Raw genomic sequence first — 19500 nt, 5'->3', positions numbered from 1 at the left:
GAGTTGCACCGTTAGAGGTCGCTGTATAAGTATGACGCCAGTTTGTTTCCTAGACGATCACTACTGTACTACCGGTCTTAGGTATCGTGTCGAATGGATATCGATAAGTTTAATTACGATTTCGATAAATGAGAGATCAACGCTCGAAGATATTTCCGTGCATAAACCGAAAATGTCTGTTTGTCTGAAGTTGTCATAAGTCTCTTCAGATACACGACTCTGAGAAAAAGGTAACAACGGGGAGACCTTCGCCAGTTTACATCTTGATTCGGGACACTGTCCCTCTTTCAATTCAAAGTACTCTAAGTCACCGTGCACCATGGCAATGTGATGCCAGTCAATAAAACTGTCAAAGCCGTCACGGGTGTTCGCAGCTGTCACTGGCTGTTTCAATAGCGCGCCCTCTGCTTGTATCTCTGCCGGTTTATTTCAAACTAAGTCTTGAGAACTGTGACTCAGTGTGGCCACGCAGTACAATGGGAACAGCGTTGGACGCAGCGAGCTAGAAGCAAATCTCTGTATGTGTCCACTGACTCTTCGTAAGGGGTCGCCGCTTTCAAAATATCGAAATAAATCGGAGTCTCGTAATTAATTGTTGCTCCAAGTACCGTGCACCCCCCCACCCACATAAGTGTGTATTTGCCTGCAACTGGGGACCCCCTAATGTTCCTCTTTTGTTTGTACTTTAACTTTTTTAGAAGACCACCCATATGTTTTGTACACAGTTGTCAATCGGGGACCCTCTGTCAATCGGGGACCTTATTGTCCTCTATTGTTCAGGGTCCCCAATTGAATGCAGAAACAAACTCTCACACACACACGCACACAATAACAACTGGCCTACGTTTCTCCACATTGAAAGGTTCTTTTTCCACCGGACGATTGAGTGCTTATTTTCTAACATCATCGGCTGTCGTCCGATAATGTGCTGTTTTGGTTGCCAGGAAAAGCATGCACTTCACCAATACTTGCGTTTGTACCTTGTTAATATGGACATAATTTTTAATTAAGAAAACTCGGTGAAAATTTTCATTCTTTTACACTGTAGCCACTCCTATCAGCTGATTTTTTGTATGACGGTGGGTTTTTTTTACTGCTCGTTATTTTGTAACTACCGATAACGGTAGTACTAGTATTGCTCTAAATTCGTTTTCCAGAAAGTGGAAAACATCGTATTGACCTGGCCTGGGTTGCTCTCATTTCATTATTTCAAACCTCACAGTCCATATTTTAATTAAAGGTCGGCGTGACTAATCTACATCTAGATCCGTCAGTAGGTTCTTAAAACGACCTTGCTACGCCTTTGCTGTCAAGGTTGATGGTAGTGTTCGTGCTCTTTGTTTGGATTCCAGCCTTGATCGGAGACTACTGTTGGCGTAAAGATAGCCAAGATGTCCATGGACAAGGATCTGAGTTACACACCGCTGACCTGGACATGACTGACAAGCGCAAGCGCTGCACGTCACCGATACGGATAGTCAAGCTCGACAAGTTTGCTAAAAGATCATCGCTACCGACAGTGATAGACGATTCTTTGATAAACAGTCCAAACTGATAACATTTTTATTTCCATAATGCCTAAGAGATAATGCAATAAACCCTTGTTTATTTAGTTCAATTGAAGCATCAGCCTCGACTTTTTAAAATCCCGATCCCGGATCCAGAGGGTGCTTAAAATCAATAGAAGGACGAGAATTTATAATCTTCAGATGTCAAAGAATTTTAAATGTTTCTATGTTTGACTTCAAAAACGGGAATGGGTTTGACAGTTTTATCGTTGATTTGTGGACCGTCTGTCGGACTTTTTGAATGTGGTGCAGTCAATTTTGCACCGGAGGGATGTTGTCACTTATAGGCCTGCTGAATTATCTAAGAAAGGGGCTTGAAGACTGGTGTTTTTGAGAAATTTGGAAGGTTACACATGGTGGTAGGTGGTTGGTTAATAATTATGTTTCCACAGTCAAAGATTTTGGCGATTGTCAGCCACGACAGAATGGGGCACATTCCCCCCTCCCCCTCAGAGGTACTCTCTTTAGGATTCTTACCGCTACCTCCCCCCCTTGGACTTTTGAAATTTGTACTATGTACAAGCCACAGTTAATCTCCTTTGAAAGCCTCTTTGAATAAAGTGGATGCAACCTGGCCCCCCCCCTCTTTTGAAATGACCCCTGGTCACGCCAGTGAGTAATTAATGTTTAGCAAATTGTGTAAATTACACCCTCTTGTTCAATGTTAAGTTTCTTGGACAAGGTCTATTGCTCGAGAATCCGGAATTCTCCCTCTGTCCAAAAGTCCCTTAACGTCATCGATCCAAAAACGGAATCGAGGGTTAGGTTTTTACGGTGCATCTGCCAAACTGGTTGGCCACTCCGAGTTGGGAGATCGAAGGAACACCATGGCGCGCGGGCTCTTTTCTTTCGCCATCTTGTCATTGAGTCTTCACGTCTGTCTCTTCGGCGTCGTCTCGTCGAATCACCTTCGAAGCCTTACACTGTCTTGGAAAGCAACAGATGAATCTTCTAAGGTAAGTGCACAAAGCAGTTTAATTTGTTTCAGTCACTTTTTATGGATGCAGAGATCACAAATAGTGGAGGCACAATGATTTCGTCCACCTCGAAAACTCTTTGGTCATATTGACAAAGAATCTGAATCCAATTTACTCTAACCGTTCCTGGTATATCTGGGGAAAGTGTCTTTTTGATGACCCGGAGAGGCGTCTCTTTTGACCTGAAAAAGGATAGAGCAAATCCGAGATCAGATGTCGATTCCATCTGACTCAGCAGTCTTAAGGGTGTTTAGTTTAAGGCACTGCTTCTAATTAAGGCGAAGGTAAGGTCAAAAGGCCAAGCTAAGCTACTCGTACCAAATTTCATGAAACAAAATATCTTAGACAATGTGCCCTCCGTCGCGCGGCTGTATGGGAGCGCTGGACAATCACAAGCTGGACTTGATATTTCTGTCCCTCAATGACCCCAGATTTCGCGTCTGACGAGAAAATGGATTCAAACAAACATCCACGATCACACCTTTTGAAGCTTATAGACAAATTCCCCAGAGCAGTGCTCTTCATATTTATGAAGCACCTTTAAAACACAGATCAAAGCGCTCGTCATTATTACCTGGGCCTGTGAAACATTCCAATTACCATCTCAGCTCCCTGGGGAGTACACAGTTCGATGCAGCCACTAGTCGGCGCAAAGCTGGTAAAATCAACCACAATAACCATCTCTGCCCTTACAGGTACCCAATTACTCCTGGGCGGAGAGAGGCAATGACTAACGAGGTGGCTTGCCCAAGGGCAAGCACATTATGACCCCAGGTTGGATTCGAACCAGCAACCTGGTGTTTTACCTGCCGACTGCAAATCCCGGTACTGCTAGCCGCAAGGCCACGGCCTTCTTTTCCGATTAGCCAAATCAGCCCGTAAGTTGGTCAGTTCTGTCTAAAACTTGTGTTGTTGTCTTGGGGGGGCATGATTTACAAATTGACAATAACGAGAGCAAAACCACATATAAATCAACCTGTACGACATTTACCTTAACAGGGCCTACCTCCATTAAAGTTCAAAGTACTTGCTTCCAAATGTTGGGGGATGGGGTATTTTTAAAGGGGTGGACAAAACAGTGGAATCTTTTCGTGTATCTTTCAATGGCCTTTATGAATATGCAAACTTTTGAGGCTTTTCACACTCTTTCTGGAAGAAAGAGGATTGGTCTCCATTAGGTCTCTTTTCTTGTAAACGCCCTTTTTGGCAGGGGGCGTGTCCCCCATTGTTCACCCTCACCCCCAATCCGCCAGCAGCAGGTGTCACAAATTACATCACGTTTTCATTGGAGCGGGATGGAAATTAATCATTCCAGATCCTTGTCAGGTCATTTCATGTGAACATAAACCGAATGAACATTTTCTTTTTCAATTTAGCTTTGACAATGTACTTTATCAATTTGTCTTTGACAAAGTACAGCTTGTAAAAAAAATGTAATTTGACATTGTACGGCCTGTGGGACATCACATCCACAAATTTTGCACGCAATCGTTGGGTACTTGACAGTACAATGCCGGCTCAAGCATGTGACTGGTCCAAGGTGCACTCGTCTCGTTGTCGGTTGCCAGCCTAGTCAAACGAAATCCACAAAGCTGGATCAGCCTCTTGACAGCTGCGGTGCCCTGTGAGCCGACATGCATCCGTCTGCATATTTCTTCCCATTTCCTTTCATTATTTTTATAACAATCAGTCGCTGAATCATGTTGCATTTTAAACGCAAGATAACAGGAAAGTATCTTTGGCGTAGATGACCAAGAGGTTTTTTTGTTTGTGTCAAAGCTTTGAGGAGGGTTGAGAATATTGTTCTTTTAGTTAAGTATCCGTCAAGTTCAGGCTAATCACCTGATCGATAACGCCACTTCAGAATTGGCGCCAGTACTAGTGTTACAATTATTGTAAGCAGAAAGAGCTAGACGTGCTGTAGCCTGCTTTCCTTTTGTAAAGTTTAAGAGCAATTGCATTGGAAATTTTAAAGATTTCTGAAGGTGCAGTATAGATGATTGAAATAAATACAAGAGAAGACTTCTTAGTTGCTTGGTGGCGGCAAACACTTCGGTTCTTTGCTATTGCTATACATTACCGGTGAGATAATGCATTTGCCGCCACAAGTGTTTCAAAGTTTCTTCATATCGAATACGAGCCTCCAAGAGTTTTTCAATGCGCTGGCCAATCACAATGCGCGAAATCTATCGACCTTTCCAAACGTGCATTGAGTCGACAGATTTTGCGCATTTTGATTAGCTACCGGTAACGCGTTGCAGACTCTTGGAGGCGCACAATTGTGAAACGCCTAAATTGGTGCGGTTCAGGAAAGTGTCACACCTGTCCGGTGCATCTAAACGACTTTCCCACGCATACAGTTTTGCGAAACGATGGCCCTTTTGTACTGTTACTGTCTCTTCCGACAAGGAATGTGTCGTTAAGCCTTGAGTAACATAAACCCTAACTTGGTTGTTTGAATGCAAAATAAACTAACATAGGAAAAATGTTTCGTCAATTTCGAGTACAATAGGCCGTGGCATCATTATAATAATACAAGTACATGTACGTGCCGTTTCCATAGGTGTGTCAAGTGTCAGCAGGGAGTACCCGGAAGAGTGATTGATGGGTGTGTAAACTTTAAGAGTTAAAAGGTTTTCCGAGGGCTAGGAAAAAACTTATTGCCTTCAAACTTATCGCTTAGCGCGGACGTGATTACTGCTGTGTCTCCAGCGATTTTGAACTGTTTTTTTCTTTTCCTGACACAAAGCAAACAGATTCTGTGGGGTATAGTACGGTACAGACAGAGCTTTCTGGGGTCCGTATATCATGCTTATCTTTTCGATTGTATTGTCAACTAACTTCTCGCTTGTGTTTTGACACAAGTTCTGTAAAACTTTTGGATGGTGGCCTGTGCAATTTTCTTCAAAATTTATAGAGGGGGCCGAAAACTCATGACAAGTGACTGAACGTCAATTGTATAGATGATGTGGTTTGCTTAGAATGAAGCCCATTGGCAATGTTAATATCAATTTTTACTTGAACACAGGTGGACATCAACTGGCGTTTTTCGTTCAGCCGATCTTGGGGCTCACAGGTCTGCGACGAGTCGGACATTAGTAATGGCACCCTCATTGACGTCGGCGAGCACCTGGAATGCCAGCAGTGCAGCAACAACGAGATAGCCCGGATCAAGTACCAGTGTACCGACTACAGCCAGGCTGAGGATTGGCAGACGGGTGAAGGGAGCAGTCGATTAACCATCGAACCAGGGATAACCGCCTTCGATTTACTGTGAGTAACGACCTCAGGGGGCGTGACTTAGCTATCAGCTTAAAGTGAGTATTGCCAACACCTAAGTGACTGTTGGCCACGAATGAAAGACGTTTATTGGCCTATATGATTACAGGAATCCACAACTGAAAAGGTTTAACAGTGAGAAAGAAAACGTTTTGACCCACAACAAAACTTTCGGAAGGAGATAGTTTTCTAGGGGATGCTCAAACGAAACTAGTTCTCCAAGGAGACCTAACCCTCGCCCCTTTGAGGGTCAACTCTGTATGCTACTGATGTGGACGTATTTAGAACAGGCCTTTTGAAGGGAGGCGAATTAGAGTCCCGTGCCAATGGAGGTCAGGAAGTGACGTCATTTTGAGAGATAGACCTCCTGACGACGGACAAAGCATACTGTCCAAAGCACTGAGTACCACCAGTTCTTTTCAGAACCCCGCATACTATTATATCCATGGTGCTATTACAAACCTATCTCATTTAGATCATGGAGGTAGAATCAATCCATGTTTAGATCGAGACTTATTTAATTAAGATCCCGCTTAAGGTCAACACGAGTGTATATCAGTCCCGGAACTAGATCAGTGGCGCACCCAGGACTTGTCACGGGAGACTCAGATAGGAATGTACCCCCCAAATAGCTTCATGGTAATCATTAATAAAAAAAGACAGAGATCCCCCCCCCAACGCGCGTCCCACAAAGACTGCCACACTGAGACACAAGGCCAGCGGGTTTAGAAATAGTAGTACGCGGTTTACTTTACAAGCGTTTTCCAAACTTCAACCTCATTCACGACAAATAACTATGGCCATGTATCCTATATATTCCAGTGTTATTTAAAACTTTTTAAATTTCTTTCAAAAATGGAAGGCCTTTTGCAACATTGAAATTTTGCGTAATTTTACGTGGAGCACGCTGAGTACGTGCAACGATTTTAGGCTGCATCCGAATCTCTTGTCTAGAGCTAGGTCTAGGTCTTCGCTCCATTGGAAATGCGTGGAGACACGCAGACGATAGACCTAGCCGTAGCTCTGGAAGCCCGTTTTGGACACGCCGGCTTTTGTCTAGAATGTGCGGTCTTCGCGTGCGTGCACACGCCGAACGCGTGCTAGAACCCCTTTGGAAAACTTAGTGCCATCTGTCTTTCTTTCGCCGGTGAGGGTGCACTTCAGCTCAGGGCGGTATCTGCGGCCGCGAACTTTGAATTAACTGCAACAAAAATGTGAGCTCTCTGCTGCCACGAACGTATATACAAAAAAAAATCTGGACTCGCCATGCCCTTAATCAGCTTATGGAGATCATTGAATCCACTCGCGGCCATTTTACCAAGCCGAATACAAAGCTTGCCGGCAATGCCAGCCTTTGTTGTCCCTGGCGTCAAAAGTAACAAGCCAATCCCCGCATTTGTATTCGTCTTGGTAAAATGGCCGCTGGTTGGCCGCTATTTCATATAAAGGCGTTACAAGTCCAGTTTTTTTTATATACGTCCGTGTCTGCTGCCTCCAAAATTCAATGCATAGCGCCCTCAATTGAAATGAAAAACTGCAGCTGAGGAAAACTGAACTAAACCAGCCATGCTCCATTCGGATTCGATCCCCATGCTTGCCAAAACTTTCCAAAAGCCATGGATATGGAAGTCGAAGGCTCGAAGTGAAAGCAGTGCTTTCATAGTTTGGAGCTGATCAAGGTAGACCAAGTGTAGGGTTCTAACATTAAAATTTGCTTTTCCTTTCTCCATATGGTCTAGGCTGCTACAGTGCTAGCTGCCGGCCCCTCAGGCTTACTGTAGCCCACACATGGCCCAGGTTGGACGCCCGTCTTCATTATTTTCATTACGAGTACGACTGACTTTTCGAGGAGTCCACCTGGGCTATTGCCACTTACAAGCCCTGCCCTACCCTAGTCATGCTGGCTCTCGGGAGTTGGTATTTTTTTCAGACTTTGTACGTGCAGGCCCAATGAACACCCAAGAACTGTGGCGCTCGTCGTCCACTGCCACTGTACTTTCAGATCTGTGACTGTTTATGCAAACCTTAAGTTGAAGTTACAGATAATATCCGACATGGTGCTACTTCAGTTTTTATGAAACTTCTAAGCCGTTTAATACACTGAGTTTTCCCCAATAATTTCATGAGGTTTTCCGGGATATAATTTTTTATGGGATGGGGGTTCATTTCATGAGAATTTTCCTTACCCACACCCGTGTCCACGACTGCCTGCCTAGCTCACCCGGTCGTGTTAGTTGAAAGGTCATCGTTGTCAGCAGTGTGGCAGCTTCAGCAATTACAACGTGGCTCCCATCTCATTCTGAACTTGTCCGAGGAAAAATTGTCCTTAGGTCCAAGGATTTTTAAACCTTGATGGTGTTTTCAAGCAGACTGTGGGATGCATTTGTACAGAACTCTTTCCCAATGTTTTCCTTTTTCCCAGGTATTCCGGATGCTGTTGGATGACTCTTGGCAATGCTGGTGCTGGGTACAGCGCCCAGGCTCACGTTGATTTGACCCAAAACAGAGGTGTCATCAACTCATCACCAATGACATCATGGATGCCGGAAACTCGTATACAGCTAGGATGCGAAACAACGCTGACTATTCCGAGTAATGCAGTTTTGTGTGAAGCCGTAAATGTGTGCGGATTTAAAACATGTTTTTATGCAAGATTTCCTTACATGTACATTTAAGTTAAGAGAAATCAGCAAGAGTCTAGAAAATCTGCCCACCATCTCAGAAGAGTCCACTTGGCCCACCGTTCTACAGTGAACCAAAGAGGACATGAAACATTTCAAGTTTTTTTGTTTCATTGCCTTATTGCACAGACTTTTATTCAGCCATGTCTGAATCACTTGGCTGCGGCTTTATACATGTACATGTATTATACAAGTCAGTGAGTAGTGGCTAGGGCTAAAAACCATAGGCTCATGCATAATGTCTGAGTACGTAGGACATCACCTCAACCTTCTTTCTATCGTTGACTACGTGTAAATGAAGAAGTTTCCGCTCCGTTTTGAGTTTTTTCTTGACCACTTAGATTTGTGATTTGTTTTTCCCAAGTGGTAACTTTTGTGACAAATCGTTACAACAAATAACCCCCTCTCCTGTTGGTGTGATAATCCTTTCTTTTAGTTACAAAAATAGAGTGCCCTTTTTTACAGGTAGCAAAAGTTTTCAGAAAGTTCGGCCATGCTTGTTTCTTGGTTCTTACTTTTACCCCAGAGGTAATTTTTTTCATTTGCTCTGTATTTTAGTATTTCATTATGCGCAGGAGATTTTTTAACACTTTGTATTTTGCAAGCAAAAGCTGTGCTTGTAACAAAAGAGATTTCAACATCTACAGTTGGGACTGCTTCACTATTTCCTTGTGCCGTTGTTCCCTTTCGAGTGATTGCAGGAAAGACCAACATGTAATTGTTTGATGTTTCTCCAGTGAGCGATCCAGATGGAGACGTGGTCAAATGTCGCTGGGCATCGGGTACCAATGAGTCGGGCTCCGTCAGTCCCATGCCCAACTCTACACTGGATGAGGTGGGTGCAAGACCAGGTTCTTTGTTTGGAAAGGTTGAGCATCACAGGGAACACTTTCTGCTGTGAACTTGTAAAAGCTGAGTACGTACACGCTCTGTCACCTGTGCTGTCGTCAAGTCCATCACTGTCCTTTCACACGACCAGTTGTCAGTAAAAGGGTAAACAATGACAGAAGAATGTCTTGGTTCCAGTTCATTTGAACAACGTTTGACTTGGCTTAAGAGTTAAGATTGGATAACGAGATTACTATTTGCGAGGACTTGTGATGGACTATACCAAAATACTGACGATCGCACATTTCAACTCGGTGACAAAAATAACCCAGAAATATGAAACTGTGTGTAATGTTACATTCATTAATATTGCATAATTCCATTGCTGCATTACCATGCAATGTATCGTGGGAAAACTCAAATGATGCCAAATTTTAAAATATCAGTTTCATTTAGAATTGAATATTTGGACAATTTATAAGAAACTGATATAGTTTTTTGTAAGTTTTAATGTTTAAGTGTCGCATTCTTATTCAGAGGTGTTCTGTACTGTGTGGTTTGTCTCGTTTTTCTGAAGCAGAGCACTTGCAGTCTGTCCATCGGTGACGGGCTGATGTCTGGATGGTACGCCGTCGCTCTCATGATTGAAGATTTCGCCTCCCCGATGTCCACCACAGCAAAGAGCAAGATTCCACTGCAGTTCGTGGTCAACGTCTACTACAGCTACGACGCCTGCGATGAGAGGCCAACATTGATCCACCCCACCCCAGGCCAGGGCAGTTGCCGTGGCGCCTCACCGGGGGAGATCTTCAGCTTGCAAATACGAGCCAAGGCATCCATCAGTCCGTGAGTGCTCTCTCGTGCAACATTTTAAACCTGACTGGTGTAGGTGCAGTTTGCCAAGTCACGGCGCCATGTTGGCCTTAGAGGCATTAACGCCAGCCACCGGACCTGCGTAGGAACACAGCGTGACAGCAGCAGGGATTTCTAGTTCGGGTCCAAGGGATGGAGAGTGCACAGGAGACAGCAACTCTCCGCTGATTCCAAATACCCACTCACTGTGAATATACATGTATCTCCATATCTCCACAGTGATCAAAACTTTAACCCCCCAAAATTAACTTCCCTACATAAAGCATGCTGGTTTGGGCACATTCTTGGCCAAGATTTGGAACAAGTTTGCACCTTCGTCCTATAAGAGCCAGGCTCTGTCGGACCACAGCAAACTTCTCCGCCAAGATCTGGATTTCCTGTCCCATGCCCGATCTTTCTCAAATTTTGCATGCATAGGCGGCCATTTGAGTATTTCTGTGAAGTTGCAGATCAGTCCAAAATAGGGTGTCATTACTGTTTTCTGTAATGAGTGCTTCTCGTGCTTGTCAGCCTGCATCATGCATTGCACATGGACATTGGAAAAATTAACATTGTTTGGCTGATCTGTCTTGGGAAAAGTAGGCAATTTGTGAGAACGGTGTGTCCAGTTTTCAAGATAAGAAAAGGTTCTGGGTCGGAGGAAGGCCGGCAAGGGGGGGCCGAGCCTCCCTGCTATATGTTTTAGGAAAAATGCAAGGCTTCAAACAGGTCTAAGCACTTTAGGAAGAGTACGGATGTTGCCTCAAAAGGCAATAATCTACAAACAAAATCGGTGAACAAGCTCTTAAAAGCAGCCAGTAATTAGAAAAGGTTCAAATTAACGTGAATGTTACATTTCAGGAGCAAAGTTGATATTGGGACAGTTGAATGAAATCTTGGCATTTTCATGGTCTGTGTCATAAACAAAACCTGTAAACAAGGTCTTAAAAACAGCAAGTAATTTTAAAAAGGCTCAAAGTAACAAAAATGTTAATCTTCAGGAGCAAAGTTGATATTAGGACAGTTGAATGAAATGAAATCTTGGCATTTTCATGGACTGTTTCATAGGATACTTGAGATAGAAACATCCTCTCCCATCGGCATGACAACATCGGATGTTTCACTGGTGCCCGGCAAGAGCAATGAGTATTACATCACGGCCATGTGGACACCAGACGAAAGTCAAACAGGGACACACATCTTCTGCTTCGATGCCCTTGATTCCGAAGGGTAAAGATTCTTGCTCATTGACTATCTTTGACTATACATGTAATTCTGGCTTCATCCCACAGAAGAATTTTGTTTTCTTCTGTTTTTTTATTCAAGAGTTTTCAAAATGGTAACCTTATCCAGGCTTTCAATTCTTGGGCACCAACCAGGATTACTCGAAACTTGACAAAAACGGAATAAAAGGGCTAGTCACACGAGTAGTGTTTCCTAAGCAGATGCAAAGTCCTGCAAGTTTTTCAACGTCCAAAAATTACACTTGTGAGTACGTAGGCAGGGAGGCTTGACTAGGAATGACATTGTATAGCACTGTGTGTTCTCGTTATTATTTGCAGTCCAAAAAAAAAGAATGAAAATAATTTCCTGTCAGTTTTGACATTAAGATACATGTAGACATTGATTCAATCGAATATTCAAATATTCAATCAAGTATTCAAATATGCTTATTACTAATGGTTCAATTGCAGCTCATCCAAAGTGCTTTTTCACGCCTCCTTAACCCAGATTTCAATGTAACAACTACCCTGCCTAATATCGAGGGCATCTACATCTAGGTACATCTAAGTGTGCAACCTAAAATATGAAATGGAATGAGATTGCTTCCCTGACCTATTTGCACTTGTCAGAACTCCGTTTTTGTTGTTTTGCAGCCATACAAGTGAAGTGCGGTGTATTAATCTCGTTGTAGGAGGTGAGAAAGACCTGTGTTTCAATTTTCTTGGCATTTTCTAAGTTTTGCATCACTTACCTGCTTGGAATTACTCTACCATTCCTTTGAAGAAGTGACATATGTGGGATGACATATGCAGACATTTTACGATCATTGTTTAACCCTCCTATGCTGAAGTCACTCTTTGGGTCACTTGGTAAACACCTCAAAGAAGCACAGCTGTGTCATGTTGTGCACTGCACCAACCTGCAAGAGAGTGACCTTGGGCACTTGTGCATATTTGTGCTGTAAAACTAAAGGAAGGTTAATGATCGTCCAAATGGTTAAGGTTTGTGACTCCCAAACAGAGGGTTAGGGGTTCCAATCCAGCTGCTTGCAATGGGTTGTGGCCCTGGGCAAGTCACTTCACCCCTGCTTGCCTCTCTCCACCCAGGAGTATAAGTGGGTACCAGCATTAGCTGGGGAAGCAACAAATTCTGAGTCATTTCCTGAGAGATAAACACCAGCTTAATGAGCCAACTGGTTAGGAAAAGACTTGCTTGCTCGCGTATCACAAGTAGCTGTTCTTTTGAATTTGTTCTTTTGTCTTCATACATCCACATACATGTAATATCAGTTTCATTTGTTTCATCCAAGAACCACCCAAAGTGATTGAAACGTCACCTGTTGAGGGTTCTACCATTCCAACTTCTCTTGGTGTATTGACTTTCAAGTTTGACCAGCCTGTGAGTTTGATAAAGTCACTCAAGGAGACTTTGCAGTGGAGACCCATTTAGCGCGTCCCTTGCACACAGACTTTTGACCCATCAGAATCGATTAAACTGTCCTGTATCCAGGTGCCAGCGCGTGATTTACGCAGCGGGCATCATCACTTCCCAGCAGGCATTATCAAATGTTAATACGTGGTCGTGTGAAGCATTTTGACCAATAAGAATAGAAAATTGTTCCAGGTATTTAGGAATTCAAATTAGTATTTCTTAGCCACAGTTCATTATTTCCTTCATATTTTGAGGGATTACTGTTGAAAGAGAGATGGGTTTCCTTACGAAAATGGTTTTTGTGATCACAAATGAAAGTCATAAGCTTGTGCAGTGGTTTAAGTCTGGATTGACAACCCAGGTTTTAGGCGTGGACTGAGTGGAGCACTTTCCGTTTTGTTTCCCGTAGATTAATCTGATATCTATCAGCACCAGCGTTTTCGTTCAAAGCCTGTACGGCATGAACATGTACACGGGCAGCGTAACGCAGACCTCCCCAGATACCATACAGATCCAGCTCAGCGGCACGCTGTACGTGGACGTTGCGTACTCCATCACGTTGATGGAAGGCACGGTGCAGAGTCGGGGAGCCTGTCCCTTCATGTCGGCGAGGCACATCGTCAATGTGTACACGACTTGGCAGACACCAGCATGTTAGTCAAATTTGCTTGTTTTTTGGGTCGACTCTGCTTGTCGTTCAACTGTGTCCCTCGTTCTTTGGGGCATCATGTAGCGACCTCAACCAGAACACATTTCTCTTTTTGTCATTGCTCGGCGATTACGCAACTTCTGAATCCTGTTGAATGAATAATGTCACTTTTTAATGATGGAACTGTTTCTTGTTTGGCGTTTTGCATGGGATTTGTTAGCCCCTCAAATAGGGCTGTATTGGCTCACTTTTACAATCTGTCTCTTATCTGTGGTGGCAACAGCTAAGAGACAGATTAAAAAAGCGATCAACTACAGCCCTATTTGTGGGGCTAGGGATTTGTCTGAGTAAATCTTTAAATCAATAATCTTCAACATTCTTTGTTCATTGTTTAATAATAAAACTCTCAAAATAGGTCTCATGAATTCCACGGGGCGATTTGCCACTCTGAACATTATTTGTGTGTCATCAATTACAAAAGAAAACAAAAATAAACACAGGAGAATCAAAGAGGAAATTTTTGTTTTAAAAAGGCTTTCCGAAAAATTCCTATTTGTTTGAAATTCCAAAGAAGATGAAGAGATAACTGAAGAAGCTCTTGTCCCCAGCTAGAAGTGGACTCTGCTGAGTCGGGTATGGTGACCGTCTTCACCCCCTTGGATGAAGATGATTTGACCTCAACTTGGGCTTAATCTCTTATCATCCCCAGGCCCGTTGTTGGTTTTAGATGTACTAGATTAAAACATGGAATGCCCCTCTAGACCTGTCTTTGGAATGTGCCTCACTTGCTATCTGAGCTGGTATAGAGTGCAATATGAATTCTTTGAAATCCAGACGCACTGATAAGCCATTTGCAAGTTTGAATAAAATCTGGTACACTGGGTATAGCAAAAATAGTTTTAGTATTGAGAAAGCAAATTGTTAATGTATGTTGATGTGAATTTTAAAAAGTCATTGTACCAGATTTTATTCAAATTTAAGGCTTACTGGGTTGCTAAATATAAGTTTTTTTTGTTTGTTTATAAAGTACATACAAATAATTCCAAGAAAAACACAACATGATAGTAGGAAAGGGTGTGTCGTCCAGCGAAGGTCTAGCCTCCTGTATTTGATACACCCAAATGCTGTTGGCAAATCAAAAAATTCAATCAATACGGTCACATGATCATATGTTAGGCTTACAGCCCAAATGTTAGAAGTCAAAATTTCATGTAATACTGAGAAAGTGTTTCAAACTAGTCGGTGTTGTTAAAAGCAACCAATGTGACTGGACATGCTGGATACCAACCGACAGGAACTCGTTAACCACCTGAGGTATTGATGAATGTCCAGTAATAATGCAGAGACTCTCATTCTATTTGTTTTGTAGGGACTACGGACAGTTTTTACGAAACGACTATTGCTGTCTCAGAAGATGGAACGACCCCCTTTCCAGATTATTGGAATACCACCCCATTTGAAGGTACAGGAGCTTAATAAACACGTAGATTCATCCTTGACCACTTGCTTTCTCAGGCTTGTATTTGGGATCACATTTACACATTTGTGCACGTATGTTGAAGTTCAGAGTAATGATTATGTATTGTACTCCATCCTGAGTGGATTTGCCTTTTTAAATGGATACATTCATGAGATAATCAACTCCAGAGTGCAACAACTTTTCCCAAGAGTCAAAGATTGCGCAGAGCATAACAACAAGGAATAGTCTGGTGCCAGACAATGCTTATAAATTAACATTTAATTTTGCATATGATGTCCATGGCGCGTTGGAAAGCGTGATTTGTCAAAGACAAAAGCTAAAATCTCATCCAACCTTTATGCAATATTTCATTTCATGTAAATAGAATCCAAATGAAAAAAGAAAAATTGTTTAAAGGGAAAGTGTACGTTGTAATTCACAGTAAATGTGAAAACATGTAAAAAACATGTTGATATTATGAACAATATTCACAATGTAAATCATTTCGTCACTGTTGTTGCTTCAAATCAGGATGGAAAAATATTTCCCTTCCAAGGTTGATATTGTCAGCAAAGCTGGACATGAAGAGACAGCTGGGGACGAGGTTGCAATTCATGAACTGAACCCAAAGGCAGAAACTAAATTAAGATTGACAACCTGAAACCCTAGATCTCTCACAGAAAATATCATGTGTGGAGTGTAAAATTAAGTTTGCATGGTTGGAGAGATTTCATCAGAATGGGCACAACCAACAGTGCCTTTAATTGGGTGCTTGTTGAGCATGTCAGGAATGGTATTCAAATTCTTGCCTGAGGTTTCATTTTGGCAAACTGAATTACCTAGAAGTACATTGTGTTCTCCTGTTCCTCTAGTGGTAGTTCGTCTCGTGAATGGACGTTTTGAGAACGAGGGTCGTGTTGAGGTGTACTATCCATACTGGGGCATGTGGGGTACAGTTTGTGATGACTATTGGGACCTGAATGACGCTCGTGTGATCTGTCGCATGCTTGGTTTGCCCCCTGCAACTCGTGCCTGGAGATATGCTCACTTTGGCCAAGGATCCGGTTCTATTGCTCTTGATGACGTTCGTTGCAATGGCTATGAATACAGCATTGCTGACTGCCCACACCGAGGTTGGTTTAGCCACAATTGCCGGCACACAGATGATGCAGGAGTTACATGCGGTGAAAGCCCCACAACGGACCCAGGTTAGTCCAAACCATTTCTGGATGTTTCCCAAGGGTAAGATTTACATGTATCAAGGTTGTTCCTGATTTCACTCTCTTTCATCAGTATTTGTCTGAGTCAACAATCTTTAAATCGGTCATCTTCAACATTCTTTGTTCATTGTTAAAAAATAGAAGTATCAAACTAGGTCTCATGAATTCCATGTGGCGATTTGCCACTCTGAACATTATTTGTGTGTCATCAATTACAAAAGAAAACAAAAATAAACACAGGAGAATCAAAGAGGAAATTTTTGTTTTAAAAAGGCTTTTTGAAAAATTCCTATTTGTTTGAAATTCCAAAGAAGATGAAGAGATAACTGAAGAAGCTCTTGTCCCCAGCTAGAAGTGGACTCTGCTGAGTCGGGCATGGTGACTGTCTTCATCCTCTCGGGTGAAGATTATATGACCTTAACTTGGGCTTAATCTGTTATCATCCCCAGGCCCGTTGCTGGTTTTAGATGTACTAGATTAAAACATAGAATGCCCCTCTTGACCTGGCTTTGGAATGTGCCTCACTTGCTTTCTGAGCTGGTATAGAGTGCAATATGAATTTTTTGAAATCCAGATGCACTGATAAGCGATTTGTGAGTGAAGTTTGAATACAATCTGGTACACTGAGTTATCTGATTGCACAGACATGTAAACAGAACGATTTGAATTCGCCAGACTAAAGACACTGTTGCTATACCTTGTGATTCGGGGCAAGCTTTCGCATAGAAGCTTGCCCCAAATCACAGGGTATAGCAACAGCGGTTTTAGTACTGAGAAAGCAAATTGTTAATGTATGTTGATGTGAATTTAAAAAGTCAGTGTACCAAATTTTATTCAAATTTCACTCAAAATGCTTACTGGGTTGCTAAATATAAGTTTTGTTAGTTTGTTTATAAAGTACATGCAAATAATTCCAAGAAAAACACAACATGATAGTTGGAAAGGGTGTGCCGTCCAGCGGTCTATCCTCCTGTATTTGATACACCCAAATGCTGTTGACAAATCACAAAATATCAAATAAATGCGGTCACATGATCATATGTTAGGCTTACAGCCCAAATGTTAGAAGTCAAAATTTCATGTACCACTGGGAAAGTGTTTCAAACTAGTCGGTGTTGTTAAAAGCCACCAATGTGACTGGACATGCTGGATACCAACCGACAGGAACTCGTTAACCACACGAGGTATTGATCAATGTCCAGTAATAATGCAGAAACTCTCATTCTATTTCTTTCGTAGGGATTACGGAGATTTTTTACGAAATGACTACTACTGTCTCAGAAGATGGAACGACCCCCTTTCCAGATTATTGGAATACCACCCCATTTGAAGGTACATGAGCTCAATAAACACGTACATTCATCCTTGACTACTCGCTTTCTCAGGCTTGTATTTGGGATGACATTTACACGTTCTAAACATTTGCGCATGTACATGTATGTTGAAGTTCAGAGTAATGATTCTGTATGGTACTCCATCCTGAGTGGATTTGTCTTTTTAAATGGATACATTCATAAGATAATCAACTCCAGAGTGAAACAGCTTTTCCCAAGAGTCAAAGATTGCGCAGAGCATTACAACAAGGAATAGTCTGGTGCCAGACAATGCTTATAAATTAACATTTAATTTTGCATATGATGTCCATGGCGCGTTGGAAAGCGTGATTTGTCAAAGACAAAAGCTAAAATCTCATCCAACCTTTATGCAATATTTCATTTCATGTAAATATAATCCAAATGAAAAAAGAAAAATTGTTTAAAGGGAAAGTGTACGTTGTAATTCACAGTAAATGTGAAAATATGTTAAAAAACATGTTGATATTATGAACAATATTCACAATGTAAATCATTTCGTCACTGTTGTTGCTTCAAATCAGGATGGAAAAATATTTCCCTTCCAAGGTTGATATTGTCAGCAAAGTTTGACATGAAGAGACAGCTGGGGACGAGGTTGCAATTCATGAACTGAACCCAAAGGCAGAAACTAAATTAAGATTGACAACCTGAAACCCTAGATCTCTCACAGAAAATATCATGTGTGGAGTGTAAAATTAAGTTTGCATGGTTGGAGAGATTTCATCAGAATGGGCACAACCAACAGTGCCTTTAATTGGGTGCTTGTTGAGCATGTCAGGAATGGTATTCAAATTCTTGCCTGAGGTTTCATTTTGGCAAACTGAATTACCTAGAAGTACATTGTGTTCTCCTGTTTCTCTAGTGGTAGTTCGTCTCGTGAATGGACGTTTTGAGAACGAGGGTCGTGTTGAGGTGTACTATCCATACTGGGGCATGTGGGGTACAGTTTGTGATGACTATTGGGACCTGAATGACGCTCGTGTCATCTGTCGCATGCTTGGTTTGCCCCCTGCAACTCGTGCCTGGAGATATGCTCACTTTGGCCAAGGATCCGGTTCTATTGCTCTTGATGACGTTCGTTGCAATGGCTATGAATACAGCATTGCTGACTGCCCACACCGAGGTTGGTTTAGCCACAATTGCCGGCACACTGATGATGCAGGAGTTACATGCGGTGAAAGCCCCACAACGGACCCAGGTTAGTCCAAACCATTTCTGGATGTTTTCCAAGGGCAAGATTTACATGTATCAAGGTTGTTCCTGATTTCACTCTCTTTCATCAGTATTTGTCTGAGTCAACAATCTTTAAATCAGTCATCTTCAACATTCTTTGTTCATTGTTAAAAAATAAAACTCTCAAACTAGGTCTCATGAATTCCATGTGGCAATTTGCCACTCTGAACATTATTTGTGTGTCATCAATTACAAAAGAAAACAAAAATAAACACAGGAGAATCAAAGAGGAAATTTTTGTTTAAAAAAGGCTTTCCGAAAAATTCCTATTTGTTTGAAATTCCAAAGAAGATGAAGAGATAACTGAAAAAGCTCTTGTCCCCAGCTAGAAGTGGACTCTGCTGAGTCGGGCATGGTGACTGTCTTCATCCTCTCGGCTGAAGATTATATGACCTTAACTTGGGCTTCATCTGTTATCATCCCCAGGCCCGTTGCTGGTTTTAGATGTACTAGATTAAAACATGAAATGCCCCTCTAGACCTGTCTTTGGAATGTGGCTCACTTGCTTTCTGAGCTGGTATAGAGTTAATATGAATTCCTTGAAATTCAGACGCACTGATAAGCCATTTGCGAGGTACACTGAGTTATCGGATTGCACATACATGTAAACATAACGATTCAAATTCCCCAGACTAAAGACACTGATGACATACCTCGTGATTCGGGGCAAGCTGTCACATAGAAGCTTGCCCCAAATCACGGGGTACAGCAACAGCAGTTTTAGTATTGAGAATGCAAATTGTT

At 42.2% G+C, this 19500-nt stretch overlaps 1 protein-coding gene across 5 annotated transcripts in view; it reads left to right on the top strand.

Moving 5' to 3' along the window:
- Window positions 1–2242: 2242 nt before the first annotated feature.
- LOC110989457 (scavenger receptor cysteine-rich domain-containing protein DMBT1-like) overlaps window positions 2243–19500 on the top strand; it is a 28766-nt gene continuing 11508 nt past the window's right edge. Inside the window, exons 1-13 of one of the 5 annotated variants that reach the window (XM_087142542.1) lie at window positions 2243–2524; window positions 5574–5818; window positions 8247–8416; window positions 9243–9340; window positions 9914–10179; window positions 11254–11415; window positions 12063–12103; window positions 12719–12807; window positions 13250–13493; window positions 14859–14951; window positions 15821–16156; window positions 17408–17500; window positions 18386–18721. In XM_087142542.1, the coding sequence (XP_086998668.1) occupies window positions 2396–2524; window positions 5574–5818; window positions 8247–8416; window positions 9243–9340; window positions 9914–10179; window positions 11254–11415; window positions 12063–12103; window positions 12719–12807; window positions 13250–13493; window positions 14859–14951; window positions 15821–16156; window positions 17408–17500; window positions 18386–18721 (2302 nt within the window). In that variant the 5' untranslated portion in view covers window positions 2243–2395. Of the gene's footprint in view, window positions 2525–5573; window positions 5819–7353; window positions 7504–8246; window positions 8417–9242; window positions 9341–9913; window positions 10180–11253; window positions 11416–12062; window positions 12104–12718; window positions 12808–13249; window positions 13494–14858; window positions 14952–15820; window positions 16157–17407; window positions 17501–18385; window positions 18722–19500 lie in introns of those variants that run through there. The other 4 variants (XM_087142541.1, XM_087142544.1, XM_087142545.1 and 1 more) reach the window with 4 other exon arrangements.

The sequence above is a fragment of the Acanthaster planci genome, linkage group LG10 (genome assembly GCF_054643075.1).
Source record: "Acanthaster planci isolate LZ-2023a linkage group LG10, COTS_SCS, whole genome shotgun sequence".
Lineage (NCBI taxonomy): Eukaryota > Metazoa > Echinodermata > Asteroidea > Valvatida > Acanthasteridae > Acanthaster > Acanthaster planci.
This window is presented reverse-complemented; position numbering and strand designations above follow the sequence as displayed.